The sequence below is a fragment of the Eucyclogobius newberryi genome, unplaced genomic scaffold, assembly GCF_026437365.1.
Source record: "Eucyclogobius newberryi isolate DKJ021-1_F unplaced genomic scaffold, fEucNew1.0.hap1 SCAF_17, whole genome shotgun sequence".
Taxonomy (NCBI): Eukaryota; Metazoa; Chordata; class Actinopteri; order Gobiiformes; family Gobiidae; genus Eucyclogobius; species Eucyclogobius newberryi.
Window position 1 is genome coordinate 11,167,108 of NW_027315801.1, and position 25,827 is coordinate 11,192,934.

General features: G+C 39.8%; 1 protein-coding gene across 3 annotated transcripts in view; it reads left to right on the forward strand.

Annotated features, from left to right (window-relative positions):
* Positions 1 to 25,827, forward strand: part of LOC140362861 (microphthalmia-associated transcription factor-like) — a 47,531-nt gene that overhangs the window by 3,225 nt on the left and 18,479 nt on the right. For 2 of the 3 annotated variants that reach the window (XM_072449119.1, XM_072449118.1), the window contains exon 2: positions 17,549 to 17,786. In XM_072449119.1, coding sequence (XP_072305220.1) covers positions 17,549 to 17,786 — 238 coding nt within the window. Of the gene's footprint in view, positions 1 to 9,603; positions 10,031 to 17,548; positions 17,787 to 25,827 lie in introns of those variants that run through there. The other variant, XM_072449117.1, reaches the window with a different exon arrangement.

Sequence of the window (25,827 nt, forward strand, 5' to 3'; positions counted from 1 at the left end):
TGTAGCTTGAAATGGGGAGAGAGAGAGTAAAGACATTCAGCAAATGGTCACATTGGGAATCAAACCCATGACTCCCTGGTGGTCACACATTATTCAAATGAAATTAGTTGATTACAAGTTTTTGTAAGAGCCCGTTTAAGTTGTGCTAGTGTAATCATATTTTACAAAGTAGAGGGGGGCAATATATACATTTAGATAATATTGTGAATGTTGTTTTGAAGATGTATATAATAAAAATGAAAAAAGCTATGTTGTACCGGTAGTCATTGTACTGGTAATAATTAAGTGCATAAGGTGATAATTAAACCAAGACTAATACGTTTAAAGACATGTTTTAACAATTGTCTGTTGGATTGATATAATATCGTCTGACTATAATTATTAATACATTTTTTTTTGTCCATATTTATTATTGAAAGTTATTGAAAATGTGTAATTACTAGTGAAATACCTAAAAAAAAATGCCAGAATTCAGAAAGGCTCTTAAAACTTATTATAATGGTAAATATTATTATTTCAATGTAACTACAAATTACAACATTTTTAACACGAAAAATCAACACTTTTTAGGAAAGAGAATGTACTAAATAATCGAAGTTTCTTTAATGATAACATGTGCCTAGACCAAGAGTAAGACCATATTCAAGATAATCATAAGAGACCCAAGTTGAAGTGATTTAAACCATGACACTTCCTGTTCTCTCTTATGAAATTCGGGGAAGTGAGACTCACCCAATTTCTTCAGTGATGATGTCGTCTCTCAGGATATATAATAGTGACATTTGCCTTGTCATTATGTCACAAATAGTTGTTTTAGCTCCTCTATTTGCTAAATACATAAGATTTTCTTTTGTTTTTGACCTGTTTTCCACTCTGTTCAGTCAAACTCAACCTTCCTTGAGAGGAACTGCCATCTCAGACAACAGCTCTAACCTTTAACCCAATTCAGCATTTTTAAACCAATTGCTTCAATCTTTTCATTACGCAAATGACATTACACTGTTACGCATCCACGCATGATGAATATGAGCAGTGTTGTCTAGCTGCGAGCCATTGTAACAGAACAAGTCATGCTTGTAATATTTCATTTATTTTAGGACTGAGCAAAATGGCAAAGAAATAATAAATCATTTTTTTTCCTCTCAGGCTTTCAGTCTGCATTTTGTGGATTTAAACAGAGCAGACTAACACCAGGGCCAGCTAACACAAAATTATGTCTACTTTATTCCTTCAAAGTGTGAACTCTATTGCTTTTAGTGACAGAGGATTGACTGTAGACCTCTCAAATATTTAAAACCATAGGATTTAGATATTGATTGAACAGCCCTAATAAAACATTTATATTATTATTAGTATATTTTTCTTCTTTTACTTCAAATGTAGAACTTTGGCCTGAAAATACATCATTTCATCACGTGAGGATGACCCAGATTGTTAATACAGTTTCACAATCTAATCTTCTGTATTCGTTTTCTTTCCAAACACAACCTGAATAACTTCCCACTTTCTGTAAGAACTTTATTTCCTTGCCGAGTTCCTCATGACAGTTCAGGCTGAGACAGCACGCCAGACTTTTTGTGCCGAATATAGACGTGAGACCGGCGACAAACTAGTCTTCTATGCAGTGTCAATAAGCTGTATGAATTTAGCAGCGCATGTGTTAGAACGCGAAGATTTTGTGAAGCACTGGAGTTTTTTTGATGATCACAGCAAAGGTGATGAATACTTTTTTATGTTAAATGGAAGGAATGAAATATGCACTTTTTGCCTGAAATGTACCATTGTTTGGCATTAAACGTATCCATCTTCAAGGAGACATATTATGCTTTTTCCAGGTACTCAGTATTGAACTATAACTTATGTCATCATTTTACATTTTGTTCTTCATATTAAAAATATTGATCTAAAATGGCTTGATAATAGAAACAGTTAAATTGACTTTCTGTTCAAAACATTGGAACTGAAGCTCCGCCTCTTCACCATAACAAGCAGTGGATTTATGTACGGTATTTGTGTTTGAAAAAGAACTACTAGAGCTGACTAGAGCTGCTCGATATCCAGTTTGAAAATCTTCATACTGAGATAGAGGGAATTATTGTCAGTCCATAGAGCCAAATCTGCTTTAAAATTAATTACAATTTGCTGAAAATAGCACATGCAGGCAGTGTAAAATAGATAAAATAACGCTCATTGTTAAGGCACAATGTAAAATTTGTTGATTTTGAGGCAAAATGTTTAATTAATTTACCAACAAGCTCCCCTCCGCTCACACCTGTCAAACCAATAATGCTCTGCTTTATTCACCATTTTAAACTAAAGTAAATGTGTGATATAGGGACAGAGATTTTATTGTAAACGTTATGTGCAAAATAAATTTATGTCCCACTTAATTTGACCCCGTTACCTATGTTTTTGTTTGTGAGCAGTGCCTCCTCCACAGATCTGACCTGTAACTTGGTGGCGTCGTCTGCTTGTCTCTGTGGAAATACAGAAGTTTAATGCCATATAAGGAAACATTCTACCTAATATCATGTCAAAGCACCATTTTCATCTTTGCACTGTAACTCCTTATCCATAGTTTTTCCTTGGTCAATTTATACAGTATATTTTCTTATTCTTATATATCTTGCTATTTTTACTACTTTAATTACTTACAAGTTTTGTTAACACCTTTCTCTTTTATTTTTGTATCCTGTACCAGCCCCTGCTCACTGCCCCTTGTATCAGCCCCTGCTCACTGCCCCTTGTACCAGCCCCTGCTCACTGCCCCTTGTATCAGCCCCTGCTCACTGCCCCTTGTACCAGCCCCTGCTCACTCCTCCTTGTATCAGCCCCTGCTCACTCCTCCTTGTATCAGCCCCTGCTCACTCCTCCTTGTATCAGCCCCTGCTCACTCCTCCTTGTATCAGCCCCTGCTCACTCCTCCTTGTATCAGCCCCTGCTCACTCCTCCTTGTATCAGCCCCTGCTCACTCCTCCTTGTATCAGCCCCTGCTCACTCCTCCTTGTACCAGCCCCTGCTCACTCCTCCTTGTATCAGCCCCTGCTCACTCCTCCTTGTATCAGCCCCTGCTCACTCCTCCTTGTATCAGCCCCTGCTCACTCCTCCTTGTATCAGCCCCTGCTCACTCCTCCTTGTACCAGCCCCTGCTCACTCCTCCTTGTATCAGCCCCTGCTCACTCCTCCTTGTATCAGCCCCTGCTCACTCCTCCTTGTATCAGCCCCTGCTCACCCCTCCTTGTATCAGCCCCTGCTCACTCCTCCTTGTATCAGCCCCTGCTCACCCCTCCTTGTATCAGCCCCTGCTCACCCCTCCTTGTACCAGCCCCTGCTCACCCCTCCTTGTATCAGCCCCTGCTCACCCCTCCTTGTATCAGCCCCTGCTCACTCCTTCTTGTACCAGCCCCTGCTCACTCCTCCTTGTATCAGCCCCTGCTCACTCCTCCTTGTACCAGCCCCTGCTCACTCCTCCTTGTACCAGCCCCTGCTCACTCCTCCTTGTATCAGCCCCTGCTCACTCCTCCTTGTATCAGCCCCTGCTCACTCCTCCTTGTATCAGCCCCTGCTCACTCCTCCTTGTATCAGCCCCTGCTCACTCCTCCTTGTATCAGCCCCTGCTCACTCCTCCTTGTATCAGCCCCTGCTCACTCCTCCTTGTACCAGCCCCTGCTCACTCCTCCTTGTATCAGCCCCTGCTCACTCCTCCTTGTATCAGCCCCTGCTCACTCCTCCTTGTATCAGCCCCTGCTCACTCCTCCTTGTATCAGCCCCTGCTCACTCCTCCTTGTACCAGCCCCTGCTCACTCCTCCTTGTATCAGCCCCTGCTCACTCCTCCTTGTATCAGCCCCTGCTCACTCCTCCTTGTATCAGCCCCTGCTCACTCCTCCTTGTATCAGCCCCTGCTCACTCCTCCTTGTATCAGCCCCTGCTCACTCCTCCTTGTACCAGCCCCTGCTCACTCCTCCTTGTATCAGCCCCTGCTCACTCCTCCTTGTATCAGCCCCTGCTCACTCCTCCTTGTATCAGCCCCTGCTCACTCCTCCTTGTATCAGCCCCTGCTCACTCCTCCTTGTATCAGCCCCTGCTCACTCCTCCTTGTATCAGCCCCTGCTCACTCCTCCTTGTATCAGCCCCTGCTCACTCCTCCTTGTATCAGCCCCTGCTCACTCCTCCTTGTATCAGCCCCTGCTCACTCCTCCTTGTGCCAGCCCCTGCTCACTGCCCTGTCCCTTCTGATATGTAACTTCATAAAAAAAAAAATTCTCAGTGCTGTAAACGTATTGCATTGGGGTCCATTCGTTGCGTTAACAAGTTTAACGAGTTTGTCTTTGGGGCTCGCGCTTCCACGCGTCGCCGCATTGGCATGTCTCGTTTAACTCGGTCAAATAAACAACATTTCGTATCTTGGCACCTGTAGAGCAAGGCTGAATGGCTATAATCTGTCCTCCAGTGGCCCTGATCCGCTCGCACCTCTGTTTTTATTACCGCTCCTAAATCCAGTCTGTCTGCGCTGAACAAGAGAAAAAGTACGTAAGAAAAAGGAGGGCTGACACTGCAGGAGTGCTCGGGGAAAGGCGAAATGCAAAGTTTGTACAAGTCTGTGAACAGAAAACACCCAAAGGTCCAGTTGGTGTAGTTGTTGAGCATCAGTGGTTTGTTGGTGCACAGTCTCATACCCCAGCCATACTTCGATTGATTATAGGTCTACAACGAACCTGCGCAGTCCTGCTCGCCTCTGTCCTTTAAATAAATCCACTACGGGGATTTTAGACGTTTATTTAACACAAATGAAAGTCGCTCTGCTGTTTGGGGAGATGTGCGCACCAGTATAGTTACACCAATGGAAAGCAATAACAGTTGCCAATAAAGTTGCACAGTGCATCTTTAAATAGGTGTATGAGATAAATTATAAGTGTTATTGCTTTGACCTGATGTCCCAAAGATTACTAGAGTGTTTCATCAGTGAGGGACGGAATGACAGAGACAGGTGTTGAGACCGTAGGAAGAGATGGCTCGCTCTGTTCTATTTACGTTCTATTTATTTGTTTGTTGCGTAATAGTTTTCGCTTTTATGCGTGGAAAGCTCGCGACGTGCATGTGTTGCTGGCTCTAAGCTCTCGAGCCAAAACACTACAAGCTCTACAACATTTTTAAAGCTTTTACATTTAATTTGTTTTGTAAATGTGCTCTTTGTCAGCCTCTATTGGTGGTCGGAGGAAATTACAACAACAGCTCAACTCAGCAAGTTTCTCAATCCCCAATAGTATTGCGTTGTATTTGTGTGCATTTTGATAGATTTCTTTCTTTAAATAATGTGTTAGTTTGTTTACGCTTCAAACACGGTCAGTATTGAATTATCGGGTGGCGTTTAAGGCCCTTTGCGCGAGACGTTTGGCGTATACATTCTGTTTTTTGTGTCCTCGTTTACCCTCTTTGCAGCTGCAGGGGAGTGATGTCCCGTCCTTGGATGATTCAGAGCAGAATATCAGAACGTCCTGGGAACGTCCCCTTACTTCAGGGGGGAAATCTAATTACAGAAACAAAATCTCATACAATTTTAGTTCCTATTAGCCTCATGAGCAAAATATTATTGTTGATGCTATTAGTTTGATTTACTGTAAGAACAAAGCCAAGATGTTTATTTGGCTTGGACAGTTTCCAGTGTTACCGGGAATTTTTGTATCCTTGAAAAACATGCGAGCACAGAAGAAAAGTCTTGAATTTCATTTTAGTTTTACTTTCTATATATTATTTTTTCAAAGACCATCTCTGTCCCAGGCACCGGCGGTTTAAGATATTATTAATACATCTCAGATAATGAATTGCTGATAACTGATATTTGCTCATTTAAGTTATATAGTACATTTCACAAATACACTTTTTGCTTGGTAAAAAATAATAACAAACTGTATTTCTCTGGAATATAACACTATTATTGGCATGATTATGTGTGTAGATCTGTTTTTTAGCCTTATTGGCCTCCTATTTCAATGTTTACTCATGAGTGTTTAAAAAGTCAAATCTGATGAGGATGAACCAGACTTTTCAATACAGGAATTGATAAACTTACTGTTGGGAGGATTGAAATAACAATTCCTCCTGCTGGAGTGGTGTGGGTGCTCGGTCTGCTGGCGTCTCCATGATCACAGATGTGTTTGCTGTGACAGACTCTAGGGGGCGATGCCAGCTGTTGTGTATTACACTGTTGAGCTCAGCAGGGAGTGAGAGGATGCTGTTATGGCAGGTGTCCATGTGGGGGGGCTGTGGAGTCCAGGTCAGGACACCGTGACTCCCACACCGGCTCCAAACCAAACAAGCACAAACTCTGGCCCTTTCCGACTGCAGAGGGTTTTATAATGTGTCGGCGCAGTGTTTAGGGCCCCTCGCATCACAACGAGAAGGTCTGAGGTTCAGTTTCCGGACCAGAAGGGGCCTTTGTCTGTTGGGTTTGCATCTTCTGCCCGTGTCTGTCAAGGTTTCCTCGTCCGTTTCTGATCCATGTAATTTTGTTGCACAACTTGAATGTATATGACAAAGCACTTTACCTTTTTTATTAATCAACGAATTATTTTATAGAGATTAAAAGGATTTAGACAGGACAAGAGCAAAAAGGAGAAGATATGGAGTGAGTTAGCTATAGATGTTTTTATGAATCATGAGTTTAATCTAATTTGTATATATATAACATAACAAATACACTGTTTCCAAGTACTTTCATGTATATATTTTTTTTTGCATGAATTCCTGTGCTGTTGTAATCTTTTGACTGCAGTTTGGATTAGATGCATTAGATACTTGATATTTCAATCGACTAATCAGCTGATGAGGCATGTCTTTAGTCGACTTCAGCCCTATAATCTACCCACTCAAAATTGTAAAAGTGATTCACGCATTTGTTTGAGTAATATTTATTCTTCTGCGTTTAAAATGACATTGCTCCGCCCACCCTCGTTATACGCCCACTGTTCTTTACTTATATCGTTCTATGTTTTATTTAGTTTTTCTTCTTTTTCTAAAACCGTAACACACGTAGAATTCCACTGGTTCACACATAAAAAAACGACATAGCAGACAAAAGTGGCATCTTTAACAGTTAGCTACTATTTGTCTGTTCGCTTCACTTGCAAACTGCAGCGATAAGTACATTTGTCTTATTTAATGCACATATCCAATAAAACAGATACAAAGTGTGAAAGTTTGACACTTTTCTTTCCCCACATGTATGCCATCTTTGGACAATTTTCTTTGCAAGCGCTCAGAATTATTTAAAGACGTAAAGAGCCTACGTACAAGAATAAGATCAAGATCGTCTAGCAACATGGGCCAGTCTTGCATAGAGAAGCAGTACACGATAGAAACATTTCAAACTAAAAATGATTGATATCTGCACCAATCTTGTCACCATGATGATGCTTTAAAACACTTTTTTTGAATGTATAATTTATGTTTTTTAACACAACAAGCCTCCACTAAAGAGTATTCACAAAATAATCAGAATCAGAAAAGGATTTATTGGCCAGGATTGAGTGAACAACAAAGTAGGAACTTGCTTCAGCGATAAGACATGTAATGTGAAACTGTGAAACTGTGAAACAACAATCATAAAAGCAAAATATAAATGAATAGAATAAAGCATGCATAAGAAATAGGGATAATAAAGGTACTAAGATATTTGGAAAGTAACTTTAACTCAAGTACATATCCTTTTTTGCAGTGTGCAGTGGTGGGCAGGTCCATTTTTATCCTTTTTATGACATGTCAGTATAAATACATCCTTAAATGAGACACAAGTTCCAATACTATAGTTTAACATTAATTAGTTGGCTTTTTTGACAAGTCTTAAATCCGACTCCCCCCAAATCTTCCCCAAATCTCCCCCAAATCTCCCCCAAATCTCCCCCGCTCTCGTCATCTCTTGAAATGCTTTAGAGTAAGAGAGTTATTTATGGTACAGTATGTTGTAAATGTAATGTTTGGTGAGCTCACTGGGAACATGCCGTTGGTCACCGTGTCCCGGCAGAGGCGCAGACACGTCCCGCAGTGAAACACGATCTTTACATCTGAACATGAGGCCCCCACCGCTCGCTGCAAAAAAACAAGAACACGCACTTCAGTCAAAACTACTTTTCAAATCGCAGAAAATGTCTCACTTTTTCAAGAATTTTCAAGATTTCTCCACTCGATGTCGAATGATCTGCCTGTTGTGTTGGAAGAAAAAATTGCTTTTGAAATAATAAAATGATCTGAAAGAATTTAGCTTTTAAAATGAAAAAAAAAAAAAAACATTTACAAAAAAGAAAACACCCCAACATTCTATTTTATTTTTTAGCTCAACCTGTAATGAAAAAAAGTAAGAAATATTTTAAGATAAAAAAAACCTTCCTGGTTAAATAAAGAAAAAGAAAACACCTTAACAAGTTGAGGCGGGCAATACAGTATATCGAAATATGGATAATATTGTGAATGTTCTTTTTAAAATATGCAACATTTCAATATCAATTATATTATTTGTAGTAAAAAATGCAACAAAAGAGCTGATTAAAAATACAAATTGCAACTGTTACGTTACAAATAAGGGTATTCAAATAAGGGTATTATAAGGAATATCGTTATTGGGATAGTTAAAATGTATAGGAAACCCGTATCAAAAAGCCATTTATCAAAGGTTGCTAAGCACATTGTCACTGTTATTAAATAGTTATAGTAATATTCATTTTGCCTCATGTAGAGTCACTAGATCTCTTTTTGAAGTGCACCATGGGCAGGTTTTTATGTCAGGCTCTGAGTGACGATTGGAGGTTTGAGGCCGGGCCCCTCTCCTCCTCTCTCTCTCACTCACTCCCCCATCTCCCTTTCTTCTTTTTTCCCCTCCCTCCTCCTCTCTTTTTCCTTCCCTTTTTCCCTGTCTACCCCACCCTCTCCTTTTCCTTCTCTATTCCCGCTCTCTGTCCCCCTCTCTCTTTCCATCTTTCTTGCTCTCTCTCTCTTTCTCCCCCCCTCTCATTTCCTTCTCTTTGTCTTTCTCTCTATTGCCCCCCTCTCTTTTCTCCCTCTCTCCTTCTTTTTTCCTTTCCTCTCCTTTTCTTGCTCTTTCTCCCTCTCTCTCACCCTCCCTTCCCCCTCTCTTTCTCTCCCTCTCTTTTCCTCCCCTCTCTCTCACTCTTTTCCCTGCTCTTTCTCCCCCTCTCTCCCTCACTCTTTTCCCTGCTCTCTCTCCTTCTCTCTCTCCTTCTCTTTTCCTTCTCGTTCTCCCCCTCTCTCTCCCTCACTCTGTTCTTGCTCTCTCTCCCTCTCTCTCACCCTCTCCCTCTCCCCCTCTCTCCCTCACTCTTTTCCCTGCTCTCTCTCCTTCTCTCTCTCCTTCTCTTTTCCTTCTCGTTCTCCCCCTCTCTCTCCCTCACTCTGTTCTTGCTCTCTCTCCCTCTCTCTCACCCTCTCCCTCTCCCCCTCTCTCTCCCTCACTCTGTTCCCTGCTCTTTCTCCCTCTCTCTCACCCTCTCTCTCCCTCACTCTGTTCTTGCTCTCTCTCCCTCTCTCTCACCCTCTCACCTTCTCTCTCCCTCACTCTTTCTCCCTGCTCTTTCTCCCTCTCACTCACCCTCTCTTTTCCTCCCCCCTCTCTCTCCTTCTCTTTTCCCTGCTCTTTCTACCTCTCTCTCCTTCTCTTTTCCTTCTCGTTCTCCCCCTCTCTCTCCCTCACTCTGTTCTTGCTTCTCTCCCTCTCTCTCACCCTCTCCCCCTCTCTCTGTTCCCTGCTCTCTCTCCCTCTCACTCCCCCTCACTCTCCCTCACTCTGTTCCCTGCTCTTTCTCCCTCTCACTCACCCTCTCCTCTCCTTCACGTTCTCCCTCTCCCTCTCCCCCACCCTATCTCTCGCCCTCTCCCCCTCTTCCCTGACACACTTTCAGCTCTGCGCCGCCAGCATGACTTTCACTGGGCTTCAAGGGCGGGCGGTACACCTTCAGGAAAACAAACAAACATGGAGGCTGTGGGACTGCAAGTGTACAGACCCTATGCGTTTGGCTGCCTGTAAGTATGGGAAAAACATATCTGATTTGACTTTTCAGTGGGACAGTGTTACAGCACGTCTCAAGTTACTGTTTTGACAAGAAAGAGTTGCACGAGCTAGCTAAAAGTGCTGTCAAATTTCCACTAAGATGTTCTGCTTGGACTGCAATACTGTACATGGGTTGATATCACATGTTTGGATAGTACATCTTCGTGCACGTGCAGATGTTATTGTAGATGTTGCTTCTGAGAGTGCCTTTTGACTATAATATGCATGAGATGTACTTTTAAGAGGAGTTTTCTCACACAATACCTTTACTTCTACTTGAGTCATAGTTTGTTTGAAGTGACAGTACAGAAAGTTTGATCTACGTGAGTCATTTTATAGTGACAGCTTTATGTTATTTGTGCTTCCCACACATTACCTGTCATGTCAGGAACTGCAGCCCGTGGACATGGCATCGATTTGTATTTTAAATGTGGCAATGCTCTCTGTTCTGTCCCTTTTTAAATAAACTACAAATTCTAATAATAACCTTTTAGATATGATGGTTTGTGTATGTTCTTTAGAAACAGGGTCTGTGCATTATTTAACGTTTGTCTGTCCGATTGCATTAACTCATAAATCAGATGTATTTTGCATGTGAACATAGTAAGCCTATTAGAACATGCGTAGCTTTCTTATGCAGAGGAAAGATTGAATAGACTGGACAAAATCGACATAGTGTGTTATTAATTTAAAACGATTAAGTCGCCGCTGTCCAGGGTGTACCCCGCCTCAGGCCCAAAGTCACTGGAATAGGCTCCAGTCACTAGTCGCAACGGGAATAAGCGGTAGAAAATGAATGAAAGGGTAAATGTAGATCTTTTCTATAATTGCGACTTTTAAACAATGTCTTGGGTTAGCGTTAGCCTAAGACAAAACTTTTCCCTCATTATTCTGATTCAGGATAGTGGACCCACGTGTTATACAGCTTTAACACAACACAATGTGTGAACCGTTACTCCACAGAGTGCAGTCTTTTTTTAACCATGTTCTAACATTGTTCCCTCATCAAAAACATATCATATTTATTCACTCTAGTTTGATGAATCCAGGATAGGATAGAAAGTCCTCTCCCGTCCGAGGGTTAAATACATATATCCATTCTGAATTTTACTGATGTGTGACAGTTTAACCATCTGCATCGTGGCTCAGAGAAGCTTCTGCTCCCTCTGCTGCCAGTAGCCGGAACCCATAGTGTGGGATAAATAACTAGTCAAATAAAGACTAAACTAAACTAGTGTGGGATAAACCAGAGACATTTGGAAGTCATTTGTTTTTTTTTTAAACCTTTTATTTTAGTTCTGAACCATGAGTTGTCAAACTAAAGACCTCAAGAGAATTTTTAAAGGCCAATAACAACATAAATAATGCATAATATTTGTCATTTAATGTGCTTATACCACAGTACCACCTGTGAATCTGAAAAGTAAATGTCTAAAGTATTGATACTGCAACAACTTGTGCGATACTGCAACAACTTGTGCGTTAAACAGCTCTCTCTTTCTCTCTCTCTCTCTCTCTTTCTCTCTCTCTCTCTCTCTCTTTCTCTCTCTCTCTCTCTCTCTCTCTCTCTCTCTCACACTCTTTCTCTCTTTTTCTCTTTCTGTTACTTTGTATCTCTTTCTCTCTCTGTCGCTCTGTAAAACACATACTTTGAAGACGTAAAAATACAGTAGGTGGCGGTAAATGCACCATTTCAGTTAAAAGTAACGCCACAACATCAAAGCCGTTCTCATTATGACCGTGGCATAAAGGTGAATGAGCCGTCGTTCATGTACATTTCTCATTGTGGACTGATGGTTGCGCCGGGCGAGCAGAATGGGTCATGAGTTGAGTGGGTGGGACTCCTCAGCACTAAATGGCCATTGTTTTTTGAGATACGCACAAACAGGAGAGGTGCGCGCACACAGCAGGCACAAGTTTATCAGAACAAAGAGCTTTTTATACGTTTCATTGCTTGCTGGAGCCCAATGGCCATTCTACGTTCTAAAAAAAGAAACACCGGGACATACTGTGCAGACTGACTGTGCTATGTTCACGTCACTGTATGTGATTACCATATGCCCACTGTTACGTTTGATACTTGTGCAATAAAAATAAAGTTATTCAACTGTAGAAGATAAATACTGCAGCAATTTGGTTGTAGTCGACTTAATAAATATGTTTTATTTATTACTAGCTTTCATTGAACAAAAGTGGCTTTAAAAAACTACCAGTATATTAAAGGCTTATTTAGGTGGCTAAGTGATAAATATTCTAAATTAACTAATATTTAATTTGCCTAGAAAATATGTTTTATAGCTTTTTCAATATATTATCTTCCCTTTTCTTTACACGTTGATCAAACTTTTTGAGAAGTGGAGTAGTTCTCAGTCTTTAACCTGCACTTGCTGAGATTAGGGGAAATCAAAGCGCTTGGTGCCGTGGAAATGGGAACGTACTGTACTGACTCCAGTGACTCTGGTCTGAAATGAGTGTGGAAACGCACACAAAGCACATTAAGCCTCAAATATGAACTCTCATTTACTCCATTGGTCCAAGTGCAAAGGATCTGGCCAAAGTAGAATCAGATTATTGCTTTATCAGAGGAACAAAGGTTTTTTTTTTTTTTTTACTGAAACATGGCTTGACAAAAACACAGGAAATGTAGTTCTGATAGAATCTGCTCCACCCAACTTTAAGTTTGAATCTGAAACACGAGAAAACAAAAAAGGGGGTGGAGTCTGTGCTGTCTTTAGAGATGAAATAATTACCCGCAGGTTGTCTTTTGGGGTGTTTTCATCATTTGAGTATGTATCCTTTAAAATGGAGCTAAAACGGTCTCCATCCATTCTCTTCATTGTTTTATACAAGCCTCCCCAGCACTGCCAAAGTTTTATTGATGATTTTACTGAGATGCTTTCAGTCATATGCACAGACTTTGATGGTTTGGTCATTACAGGTGATTTCAATGTGCATGTTGATAATGTTTGTGACAGAAACGCTAAAGAGCTTGATGCTGTCCTTGAAACCTTCAGTCTTACTCAGCATGTGAGAGGCCCCACCCACAGCAAAGGACACACTCTAGATCTCATAATTACAAAGGGGGTAAATATTTCAAATGTTAATGTGATCGATGTTGCTCTGTCTGATCATTTCTGTGTCTTCTTTGACCTGTCTGTTTCTCCCAAACCTCCGGTTGGTCCTGCAGTTGGTCAGAGGAGACACATAAGTGATGGCACAGGTGCACTGTTTATGGAAATGATAAACTTTGAAAATGTCTCATGTTCTAATGTAAATGATTTGTTGAACTCTGTTACATCTAGTGTTTTGAATGTTCTGGACACCATCGCCCCTATAAAGGCTAAAATGGTTAAAAATAAGCAGAAGGCGCCGTGGAGAAATGATGATTCGGTCAGGGCACAGAAAAGGGAGTGCCGCAGGGCCGAACGGAAATGGCGCAAGTCAAAGCTCCAGGTTCAAAAAGAGATTTACAAAGAAAAGCCTGTCCTGTTTGCCACAGTAAACAGATTAACAAACCCTCCAGCTCAGCTGCCGTTAGAACTCATTTCCACATCCAAGTGTAATGAGTTTGCATTATTCTTTAATGACAAAGTTCAGGGCATTAAAAATGCTATAAATCCCACAATGCAAAAAATTACCCTAAAACCACCAAGACACTTAGAGCTAACTCACTTTGCACCAGTAACTGACAAAACTGTCCATGAGATCATCACCAGTCTGAGTTCATCTACATGCTGCCTTGATGTGTTACCCACCAAATTTCTAAAGTCTGTGCTGAACAGTTTGTTAGCACCACTCACTCACATAGTTAACATGTCGCTTCAATCTGGAACATTCCCAATGTCTTTGAAAACTGCGGTCATAAAGCCTCTCCTAAAGAAGAGCAGTCTTGATGCCGCAGTACTGAGTCATTACCGGCCCATCTCTAATCTGCCATTTTGGGGCAAAGTCCTTGAAAAGGTTGTTTACCAACAGCTCACAGATTTCCTCTTAATAAACAACTCATTTGATGTTTTTCAGTCAGGTTTTAGACCTCATCACAGCACTGAGACTGCTCTTGTCAAGGTGACAAATGACATCCGCCTGAACACTGACACGGGCAAAGCCTCAGTCTTAATTCTGTTAGATCTGAGTGCTGCTTTTGACACTGTCGATCATGGGATCCTCTTACAGAGACTAGAGGACTGGGTGGGCATCACTGGCACTGCCCTAAACTGGTTAAGGTCCTATCTGGAAGACAGGAAGTACTTTGTTGAAATTGGTAGCTGTGTCTCAGACCACATGACCCTGACCTGTGGAGTGCCCCAAGGGTCAGTCCTGGGTCCCCTTCTGTTCAACCTCTACATGCTGCCGTTGGGTCAGTTGATACGCAGTGAAAATGTGTCCTATCACAATTATGCAGATGACACTCAGATCTATGTTTCACTATCGGCAGGTGACTATGGACCAGTAGATTCACTCTGTCACTGCATCCAACAGATCAGTGTGTGGATGCAAAACAACTTTCTCCAGCTGAACTCAGACAAGACTGAAATAATCGTTTTTGGCCCACAGAAACAAAGAGAAAGTGTTAGCGGTCACCTCCAGAGTCTCGCTCTAAAACCTACAAACCAAATTAGAAATCTGGGGGTAATAATGGACTCAGACTTGAACTTTAATAGCCACGTCAAATCAATAACATCAGCAGCTTTTTACCATCTAAAAAACATTGCCAAAATCAAAAATATAGTGTCAAAACCAGATTTAGAGAGACTTATCCACGCGTTTGTCTCCAGTAGATTAGACTACTGTAACGGCCTGCTCACTGGCCTCTCCAAACGAGTTGTAAAACACCTGCAGTACATCCAGAACGCTGCTGCTCGGGTCCTGACTAGAACCAGGAAGTATGATCACATTAGTCCTGTTCTCAGGTCTCTGCACTGGCTCCCTGTGGCTCAGAGAATAGACTTTAAAGCAGCTCTGCTTGTGTACAAGTCTCTCCATGGCCTAGCACCAAAGTACATCTTGGATATGTTAGTGCCATATGAACCATCTCGGACTCTGAGGACCTCAGGGACCGGCCTCCTGCTGGTGCCCAGAGTCAGGACAAAACATGGGGAATCTGCGTTTCAGTTTTATGTAGCTAAAATCTGGAACAGTCTTCCTGAAGATGTGAGACAGGCTTCTACTCTGACAATGTTCAAATCTAAGCTAAAAACAGTTTTGTTTAGCTGCGCATATGACTGAAGGGATTTTTTTTTTTTTTTTGCACTCTTCTCTTTTGTTTGTGATTTTATTAGTTTAGAAAATCAGTTGGATTGATATTTTTTATTGTATTTCTATAATTTCTTTGTGATTTAAATGCATTTTTCCTGCTGTGTGAAGCACTTTGAATTGCCTTGTGTATGAAATGTGCTCTACAAATAAACTTGCCTTGCCTTGCCTTGCCTTTTAGTATAATCACAACAACTAAAAGAGAATAACCGTGACCATTTTCCAAGCATTTAATTAAGTATTTTAAATTTAATCTATAGTCCAAAAAATCAGAATCAGAAAGGGTCAATGAACAGAATTCACAAACATAGGAACTTGTCTTGGTGATGCAGTGCAACATAAAACAATGAATAAAAGAGAAACAATTTAAATCTGCTATGGGATAAAAATAACAATATGCAATAAAAAATAAGAATTAACATCAACTACCTGACTGTAAACTACTTTTTTTATCTGCCTGTTTTTTGTCACATTTCGACTTTATTTTGTCCTTCAGAAAGTTGATTTCATAAAGCTGGGCACAAGGACAAAGGGAATGAAAGAAGATTAAATATTTCGTTTCGTCGTTTTGTTATGTTCTCAGTTTCATTGTGAATAGTCGTGATATTCCCAATCTGTTAATATCTAACACAAGCCGATATGTTGTTCAGACTGACCACAAAAGATATTTAGCTTTATTTGAACACTTAAACGCAATCCCTTATTTCTTGAGGAAAATTATTAAATCTAAAATTGGTATTAAAAAATAACATATTGGTCAATCAAGACATAACATTTGAAGACTATAATAACGCATTTGAGTTTGACGAAATATTCACTTTGTTTAAGGAAAGTCTTGGCGCTGGATATTGACAGATATTCCAAAGTCCAGGTCATCAATATTGGGATTGAAAAAGATGGTGATTTGTTCGTTGAGATCAGCCTATTTTAAACTGACAAAACTGTTTTATTGTTAGATTTATTTTAATCCATACATTTTTAGGTCGTTGGACTTGATTGGATTAGTTCAACCTAAAATGTGAGAAAACAATGGGAAGGTGTTCAACTGTAAAGGGCTTTTCTGTTACCCACAATCACATACTTTGAATTTTTCAACTTCAATTCATGTGCAGACGGGTTCCATAATGTGGTATCCAAAATTGGGAGGGATTACAGAGAGGTGGTATGCTGGAGGTTTGGCCCCTGTGTATCTGGGCTGGTTAATTACTGCGATTACTGCACAGCTGGATTAGCCAGACTGTTTTATCAAGTTTTATCAAAAGGGTTTCAATCTCTATTTATCCCAACAGCGTCTCCAACACTCTCTATTTCGGGCCAGCGCTGCTCCGTCTGGGGAGAAGCTGACTCATTTAAAAGAGTGGGAACGATGAAACAGCTATTTGAGCTTCAAGTTCCTCTTTTTGTATTTAGAGCTTCTGTTTAGTGTGCATAACTTACTCAGATGGACTTACCAAAACTTGTGTGCTTGATTAATTATATGATAATAAAAGGAACTCGGCGCATTGGGTTTAGAATTATTTTAGGGACTACCGTATACTGTTTGTGTTGCTTATAGTGTATACAATGGGACAGAATAATAAGTTGAAATCCTGCTTACAGCAAAGCAAAATGCAGCTGTGTCCATTGGCAAAACAATTCACCAATGTTATTAAATGTTATTAAATTGTTATTTAATTTGCAAAAATTTAAAAAAATTAAAAACACCTCAAAAATGTACTGCGATTATTGTAATGAATATATTATAATATTTAATAGCAAATATGGGGGGAAAATGTCTATTTAACTTTTCTAAAACAGCCCTACGGACAACCAAGTATCTTCAAGTGGCTGTAAATAATAGTTGGATTTTGTTGTGCACATTTTAAGCACGTTCAGCTCATTAACATTTGAGAAATTTAAATCTGAACTGTCAAATGTATAAATTATAAATACAAGAATCACATGCATTTCAGAACATGTGTGTAGAGGTCTACACTACAGCGCTAGCAGCTTTTATATAGAGTGGACGTTTATTTACTTATTTAGGACTTAAATAATTGCAGCGATTTGCTAATTGTGACCGTTCAAATTGCGACTTGTGCTTTATATTCTGCAGCTCTAGTGGTCGTAGAAGCTGTAGGTGCATTTTTTATTTTGATGCCCTTTCATCGTATTAACTTCTCTGTCCTCAGTGTTTCTTTGATCCCCCTGTCTCTCTTTTTAACTTGATTTTGTATCCATCTCTTCTCTCTCCTCAGCCCCTTGGAGTCGGTTGGTGCGTCGAAGCCCCCCCTGTGCTCCTCCTCCGTCCCGTCCCGCGTCCTCCTGCGCCAACAGCTGATGAGAGAGCAGCTCCAGGAGCAGGAGCGCAGAGAGCAGCAGAGAACGCACCAGTCCTCCACTCACTACCCACAAACCACTGCCACTCAGACCCCCGCCATCAACGTCACCTCGGCCCTGCCTCATGCGGCCCCGGTGCCCATGGAGGTGCTCAAGGTGAGTCTCATGACACCACTATGGCTACACCATATCAAACAAACATGTAATTCATTTTTTTTTAATGATAGATGTTTTGACAACCACTGAAATGATGAGGCATGATTCCACTGGTTTATCTGAGGTTGTAGCTTCCAAAGCGCTCTGGCCCCGCTCCGCTTTAGCAAATGAGGGCCAAAGCACTCCAAATCAAACTGTCAAAACGGTCATCAGGGCCAGCCGACATGTGGCTGCACACACACACGCACACGCACACACACACGTGCACACACACACACGTGCACACACACACACACACGCAGGCACACACACACACACACACACAGGCACACACACACACACACTCAGGCACACACACACACACACTCAGGCACACACACACACACACTCAGGCACACACACACACACGCAGGTACACGCGCACACACACGCAGCCACACGCGCACACACACGCAGCCACACGCACACACAGCCACACGCACACACACACAGCCACACGCACACACACGCAGGCACACGCGCACACAATCTTCTACTGAGAGTGTTTTTCAAACTTCCTATAAGTGATCCGTTCTTTTCTTCTGTATCTACCTGCGTTGCAACAATGAAATTTCCCCATGTGGGACAATAAAGGAATATCTTATCTTATCTTATCTTATGCACACACACGCAGGCACACACACACACACACACACACACACACGCGCACACGTACATAAAGTGTGATGCGGTGCTAAACTTGGAATCATTCAAAATAGAACCAATTGCATTATCAAAAGTAAAATTTTATGTAGCTCACTCGTTTATATTATATTGATATCGTTTTTCTGGTATATATTTATAAAGAAATCACATATATAGGTCCCTATTTTACATGTTAATTGTGCAACTATTGTTCTTAACAGTAGAAACATGTCCTTCAACGGCTGGTTCAAAAGTGTGGAACTGATTTTCTGCTGCTGGCTCAGTCTCTTATAGGAACAATGTTTTTCTGTGCTGTGTTGATTGTGTCGGCTGCTGCCGTGGCCAGGTCAATCTTACAAAAGAGATTCTTAATCTCAATGGGATCTCCCGGTTGAATAAAGGTATGAAAAATATAAGCAGATTTTTAAATTCAGTTGCAGCTGTTAATTCAGGATCACTAAAAAGCAAACGTATGAATCAATCAAGGCCAGGGACGGTCACCTGGCATTTTTTTGCATGAGGGTCTAAAAGAGGGAGTCATGTTTGTCTCATTGGAAACAAGTTCAAATGTAGTTTGCCCTTTGTACTGAGTTTCAAACCCTAAAGGCCAACGCACACGGGAGCGTCAGGCGCACGTGTCAACACACACTGAACGTGAAAGGTCACCACATTTAACCTTTAACCACATTGTCATTCATGGCTTTGATAGAAAAGTGGTTCTAATCCTCAGAATGAGTAACAATATAGATTGTATGGTTGTCAAAAAACTATACCCAGATACTAATCGTTATTGAAACTAATGTCAAAACTAGACATTAATTTGAACAGGACAGTGTACAACATGCATAAAAGGTTTTAGAATGGTTTTGATCTGTATCAGAAATAGTATAAGACCACATTGTTATGCTAAAGAAACTGTACATATTTAATCTTGAAAAACCACATTCTATTTGCCATGAATATTGTGTTTTTTATTATCGTTGTGGTATCAAAATCCGTTTGGTATTATCCTTAGTATCAAAATTGAGTTTGAAATGTAAGTTATTGATTCAACTTGACACATTTGAATGGAATACAGATATTTCAGTGATACCTTGTTTCCTCGTCTCCATTGGCTAAAGTAGTTCCATGTGTCACTATTGTGGTCTGTCTTGTATTTATAGCAGACAGTCAGACAGATGTGCTTTCCTTACTATGAGTGTATGTGTAAAAAGTCTCTGAACTGAGTGAAGTGTGTTAAAATGCGTACTTAGGGATTATCTTTTTTCTGAGAGAATTCCTCTTTAATGCATGCTGTGCTTCCAGCCATTTGGATTTATCCATCTTTAATCCTATTTGCTCAGCTACATTCACATCTTTTCATAGCTTTGATTCTCTGGCAGACCAAGGGACAGCAGACTGGTCAGATTTTCTGTATGAGTAGAGCGCGTTGTGTTGAGGGAGCGCAGCCGTGTGGTAAGTTGCTCTTTTTGTTAAACGCTTATCATGGGACCTCAATACATTAATATATTGGTTGTTTTACCGATTTTAAGCTTTAGTTATACAGAGAGCGAGTTGAAAGGAATATACACAACATGGAGAAAATTGATTTCTTTTGCGGTTTTGTTCACTTTGCGCTGAGTTTGGTCCTACAGTTGGGACGAGGGTCTGGTCTGCAGTGTCTTTGTGCCTTTGTTGAATGTAGTAGCGTGTCCTGAGTTGTAGTAAATTATTAATCACCATGATGTCATTCCTCTTTAATTTTAAGAATGTGAAATGTGAAGGAATATTTTGCAACGGGTGTAAAATGTACTGAAAAGTGGATCTGGGCTTTTTCATTGATTTCTTCTGCAATGGAGTTTAGTAAGCCTATATATCAGAAAATACTATTGTTTTTATGTGTTTATTCATTGTCTTGTTTTGCTGACTGTTTATTTTTTCCACTGTGTTTTGGACAGCGTACACGTCGCTTCCCCTATGTGTACATGTGTTTCCAACAATAGTTTTTCCACTTGAATAAATTCTGAATAGCATCATTGTTGCTCGAGTAGTACTTCAGGCTACTTTACCCACTGAAGTCTCGCTTTATATCGAACAGTGTTGAACATACGTCACTTTCTGTTTCCCGCATTGAAGCGTGAACGTTGCACTTTGTTCTACGTTACGTCAGTGCGATCACATTCGCATCGACGTAAAAAAAAGACGAAACAAGTTGTTACGTCAAAGAATTTGGTCAGCGCTTGAGTAGTATTTCCATCAGATATGTTTCCTATCTTCGTTTTCTGTCTGCTTGGATAATATGTGGAAGTACTACAGTATACATGAGCACATTTCTGTCCGGCACGGGCCTTTTTCGGAACAACAAACGCAGTGTACTCGCCTCACTAGCTTTGGCCTCTTCACCAATCATAAACATTAGTTACTTACTCCATAATCCGCTGCTTTTCTTCTTTGAGAGATTTCACCCTCCCCCCTACACCTTCTCGAACCCCCAGCTTTTGTACAATACACAACGTTAGAGTAATTTCTCTGGCTTACGCACATTCTTCATTGACTGAAGGAAAGGCCAGTGAAGCTTGGCGCTGCTGAGCTGGGTTAACCTGCTCCCCTGTCTGTGGGTAGATTAGCGCGGGGGGTACCAGGCGGAGCGACGAGACCTCAAAAAGTGCAAACATTAAGCTTCGATGAGTTTATCTAAAGACTGATTGGGCTCTTAATTAACCAAGTGACCTCTGAACTTCCAGAGGAATAAGTATGGGATCTGTGGAGGGATCAGGAGCGCGGCGAACACAGCCTTACCACACACCAAACGCTAATTCAGGCAGGAATGCTCATAATTAGCCCCTCATTCCTGGGCATATTTGAGGGGGGGAAAAAAGACGCTTTGAAATGTATGTACAACTTCCTAAAATGATTTCTGGATTTGCGGTGCCGGGACAAAGATGGGGATGTAGAGTGAATGTGTCTCATGATCATCTTGATTGAATTAATAGAGAGAATCAAAAGCATTGTGGCTTTTTGGTGTGTGTTTTTTTTAAGCAGAGAGCGGCAAAGAAGCACCAGATTAGAGCTACTCACAGCTCCTGATTACAAAATAAATGCTAAATGAACTAAGCCAATTAACAATTGAGGTTATTTTGGGGACATTTACTGTATATTTCTGACAAGTCAAGGTTCACATTTGGACTTTTTGAATACACCATCAACCAAATAAAGGTTTAAATATGGTGAAGGTTCATAGTGTTGAATCCTTAGTTCTTCATAGGAGTCCTGGTATGACCTCCTGAGGTCACCCTGAATCCTTGTCTCCTCTCTTTGCAGTTCTTTCGGTTCTTATGGTGTGTTCTCTTAAATAACTAACTAATTAACTAAACCTATATCCCTGTATATATTTATTAATATTCAGGAGTCCAGCTGGTTTACAAAGTTGATCCGCGGAGAGCGATGGCACTGCGTCTGCTCATCCCACACTCTGTTTTACATCTGCTTGTGTGTGTGGTGCAATGCTCATTCACTAAACAACATAATAGTGAAAAACACTGATTCAACTGCTCTGTTTCCGTAGTGACAGTGTAATTATCTCAACACTAGACAGAGAATACTTATTTTTTGACATTTTGATTTAACAATATCTTTTTGTATGTGTTTTGGAGACTTCATAGTCCAAATAATGATAACAATTATTAAGATGTGACTATAATTATTTTTAGAGTTGATTATATTATTATTATTGTTATTAACTGTTGCAGCCCTATTGCAGTTACAATCATTTTTGAGTTATTTTGGGCACATTTGCTGTATGGATGTGAAAATCCACATTAGCTATATTTAAGATTTGAATAGTATGTTTTTTTATGCCAGATGCCCTCCTTTTCACAACGAGCTACAATATTTTGACTGGAGTTTGAAATGTATGTGCAGAGACTGTGTTGCCAGGATACTACAATTCCAAACTCTAATTCAACACTAAGGATTAGACGATATAAAATGTTTGTGTTATTATTATTGTGAGACGAAACATCACTATTTGACGATTATTCTTAATATTCACTTTCTTTTACGGGAGTGTCTGCAGAGCCGCGGCGCACGGCCGAAACTGTCATGTTATTTTTGTGCCGGGCGCGCGCCGCGGCTCCTGAAACTGCGCTGCTATTTGACCGCGTTTTAGCGCCGTTTTAGACCGTGCCGGGTTACAGTCCAGCTCTATGAAATCAAACTTTCTGATTGAAAAAAAGTAATGCTACACATTGCTGTCACATAAAACACCAGATAAAAAAAGCACTTTACATGTTTGATTTTTTTGTAGTATAGATTGAGCTGAAATTACATTTTTTTGCTGCATAGGATTCTCACATTTAATAATTTTCGATTCTTATAATTACATTGTGACTGAATAATCACGATTATTGATAACAAATAATCTTGACATCCCAAAAACAACAAAAAAGCTCACTTTCAAAACAAAATAATAGTACTTCCTTTATGTTACCATGGTCTTATACTATTTTTGATTAAGGGTGTCAAGATTAATCTGTTAATCGATAATTGTGATTATTTAGGTCACAATATAATCATAGGAGCAAAAAAATAGTATAGTCATTCCTATTCAATTCAACATTTTTTATCTGAATGTTTATGCCACAGAAACATTATTTTAACTGAATGAATGATGATATAAGTAGACAAAGTGAATGAAAGAAAATTTACAATTTCACTGTTGTTTGTCAGTAATCTTTAATTATCGTAAAATTGTGAACTTTCTTTTCACACTATTTTCACTATTATCACTATTTTCGATAAAGCTCAAGCTCATTCTAAAACTTGTTCATGTGTTTTTTTGTTGTACCGATACTTCAAATGAGTATCTAGTTTCGATACTGGTTTTAGTATCGAAACTTATATCAGATTTTCTAGACTTTTGACAAGCCTACTCTCTGATCGGAGGCTAATTGATTAAACCATTGTGCCATACGCTTCCAAATAGGTAACAGTGACAGTAATTGCCCTTTAATTAAAATGTCAAGAACTTAAAAATACCGGTAAACTAATTTCCACTTATTTAGTGCAGTTTATTGCAGTGAAAACTTTCTAACAAAGTCTGCGTTTCTTCTCACAGCCAAATAAAGCCTCCTTGTTAATGTATCTTGTAAAGGCCATCAAAAGTATGTTTGCAGCCTCAGAAAATATCAAAATGTGCTCACCACTGTCTCTCTGCTGCAAGCTCACAACAGTTTGTCTTGTTTTTCTGTTTTGGACTCTGCGAGGGTAATGTTGGTGAAGGCCTTGAGGCGGAAGGAGGCTTCAAATCAAGACGGTTAACAAAAAGCCCACTGTTCCGTTACACAGTGAATTGTATGTTTTGCAGTCATTAACAGCAGCTAATTTTCCTCGGCTGACATTATTTTGTATGCACTTAAATCGGCAAATCAGTAGCTAAGTCCAAAAAGTCACTCTAGTGCTAGTTTTGAGTCGGAGCTTCCATAAATACTGCATTTACTTTGTACTTCAACTTGAGTAATGTCATTTTGAAGTAATGGTACAACTTTTGACTAGCCTAACCATGACCCATAACTGAACTGAACCATGTTTCTTATACTCCTTCCACTAATCTTTTTTTCAGTTTTATTCCAATTCTCCCCCTTTATCTGTCAGTGCCAAGACTTGAAAGCAGTGCACAAAAGCTGCAGTTTGTGTTGACGAAAGGACGTTCTGTCTGCAGCCCTCGGGCGACGCGCTGAACCCGGACCAGTTAATTATTAAGGACTATTTAGGAAAACCTCCGAGACATGAAAATATTCTGTGAACCAAAGATTGAAGGCAACGTTTAAAACACATTTGCTTTCATCCTGTTTATAGAGCTGAATGAAGATACAGAAATATCCAGTAGCAATTCTTCTGGCAATATATTTTTAGCATTTTATCCACATCCAGGAGCATTGTCACTCTCTAAAGGAGTCACTTGTCTTCAGAAAGTAGCTGTAAAGGTCTAAAATATAAAGTTCAAAGTTGAATATGCCATTATCTTACATTTTAGTGTAATACTTGTGAGAGGAAATATCACGATTTAACCATTATTCGCGATTATTTACCGTATTATTAGCAAACAACTGTGAAATCCTCATTTTTTTTCTTTCTTGGTTTAATAATATCAGCAATCCTTAAATATGTGAGCAGCTTTATGAAATCCAACGTGCAGTAAATGTGACATAAACAGATCGATCCGTTCCTAGCCTGTGAATTTTGTTCACTGACAATGGAAATAAACCTTTTCTAATCCTGAGATAAAATCAACGTTTACGTCTAATTTTAGATTGACTTAAATGTCTTAACTTAACTTAACTGCTTGAATAAAAAATACAAACGTTATCACAGTTATCTTCACGTTTTCGCATGTTTTCTATCTACAAGTCCAGAAGACGTGGGATATTGGATTTTATAAAATCAAATTACTAAATTAATCCAGCCTTTGTTACAAGTTCATTACAACAAAGGAGTTGTTTGGGATTCATTATTTCACCCAAGCTGCAATCACATCTGTTTCCAAAAGAGAGTGAAGCTTGCGAGATACGTCTATATTTAGGTTTTCATCATCACGTTTATGAGCCTTGCGTTTCAAGTCATCAACACCTTTTGTGCCTTATTTAAGCTGTAGGCAGACACATCACTGTACTGTATATGTTCTGCCTGTTTCTGTGTGTAAGAATGCAGCCTCTATATTTAGTAACACAGGAATACAAAAGAAAATATAAAGACAGATGTGCTGTAAAGAGAATAAAAGCTGTGTTTTGGTAATTACAATAATTAAGTTGATGGAATCATCAAATCGCAGAGACCATAGTAATATAAGCAACATCATTTCCTCTGCAAACGAGAAACTATCATAATATATTGTCTTATGTGGATTATTTTCCCATTAGGGCTGTAAAGATTAATGAACTAATTGTGATTAAGTGACTATTTTAGCTGTGCATATGACTGAGAGGATTTTATTTTTCACTCTTCTCTTTTATGTCTTAAACTGTTTTGTGATTTCTGTCATGTCTGTGTGATTTTAATGATTTTTTTCCTGTTGTTTGAAGCACTTTGAATTGCCTTGTGCACTAATTGTCCTCTACAAATACAATTGCCTTGCCTATTCAAATAATCATGAGCGTATTTCGGTCATTGGAATTGTTATCTAGACTATACAGACTCTCAAACACATTAAAAAATACCTTTATATAAAAAGACAGTAGCACGATTAAGTCAAAATGGCAAAAATAATAATAATACTGTAATAATACACTTTATTCATAAATATTCTCTATCTAGAAACCTTCACTACATTTTAACGTTTATCTGGTTGACAATGTATTTAAAAACTCTCAAGTAATAAAAA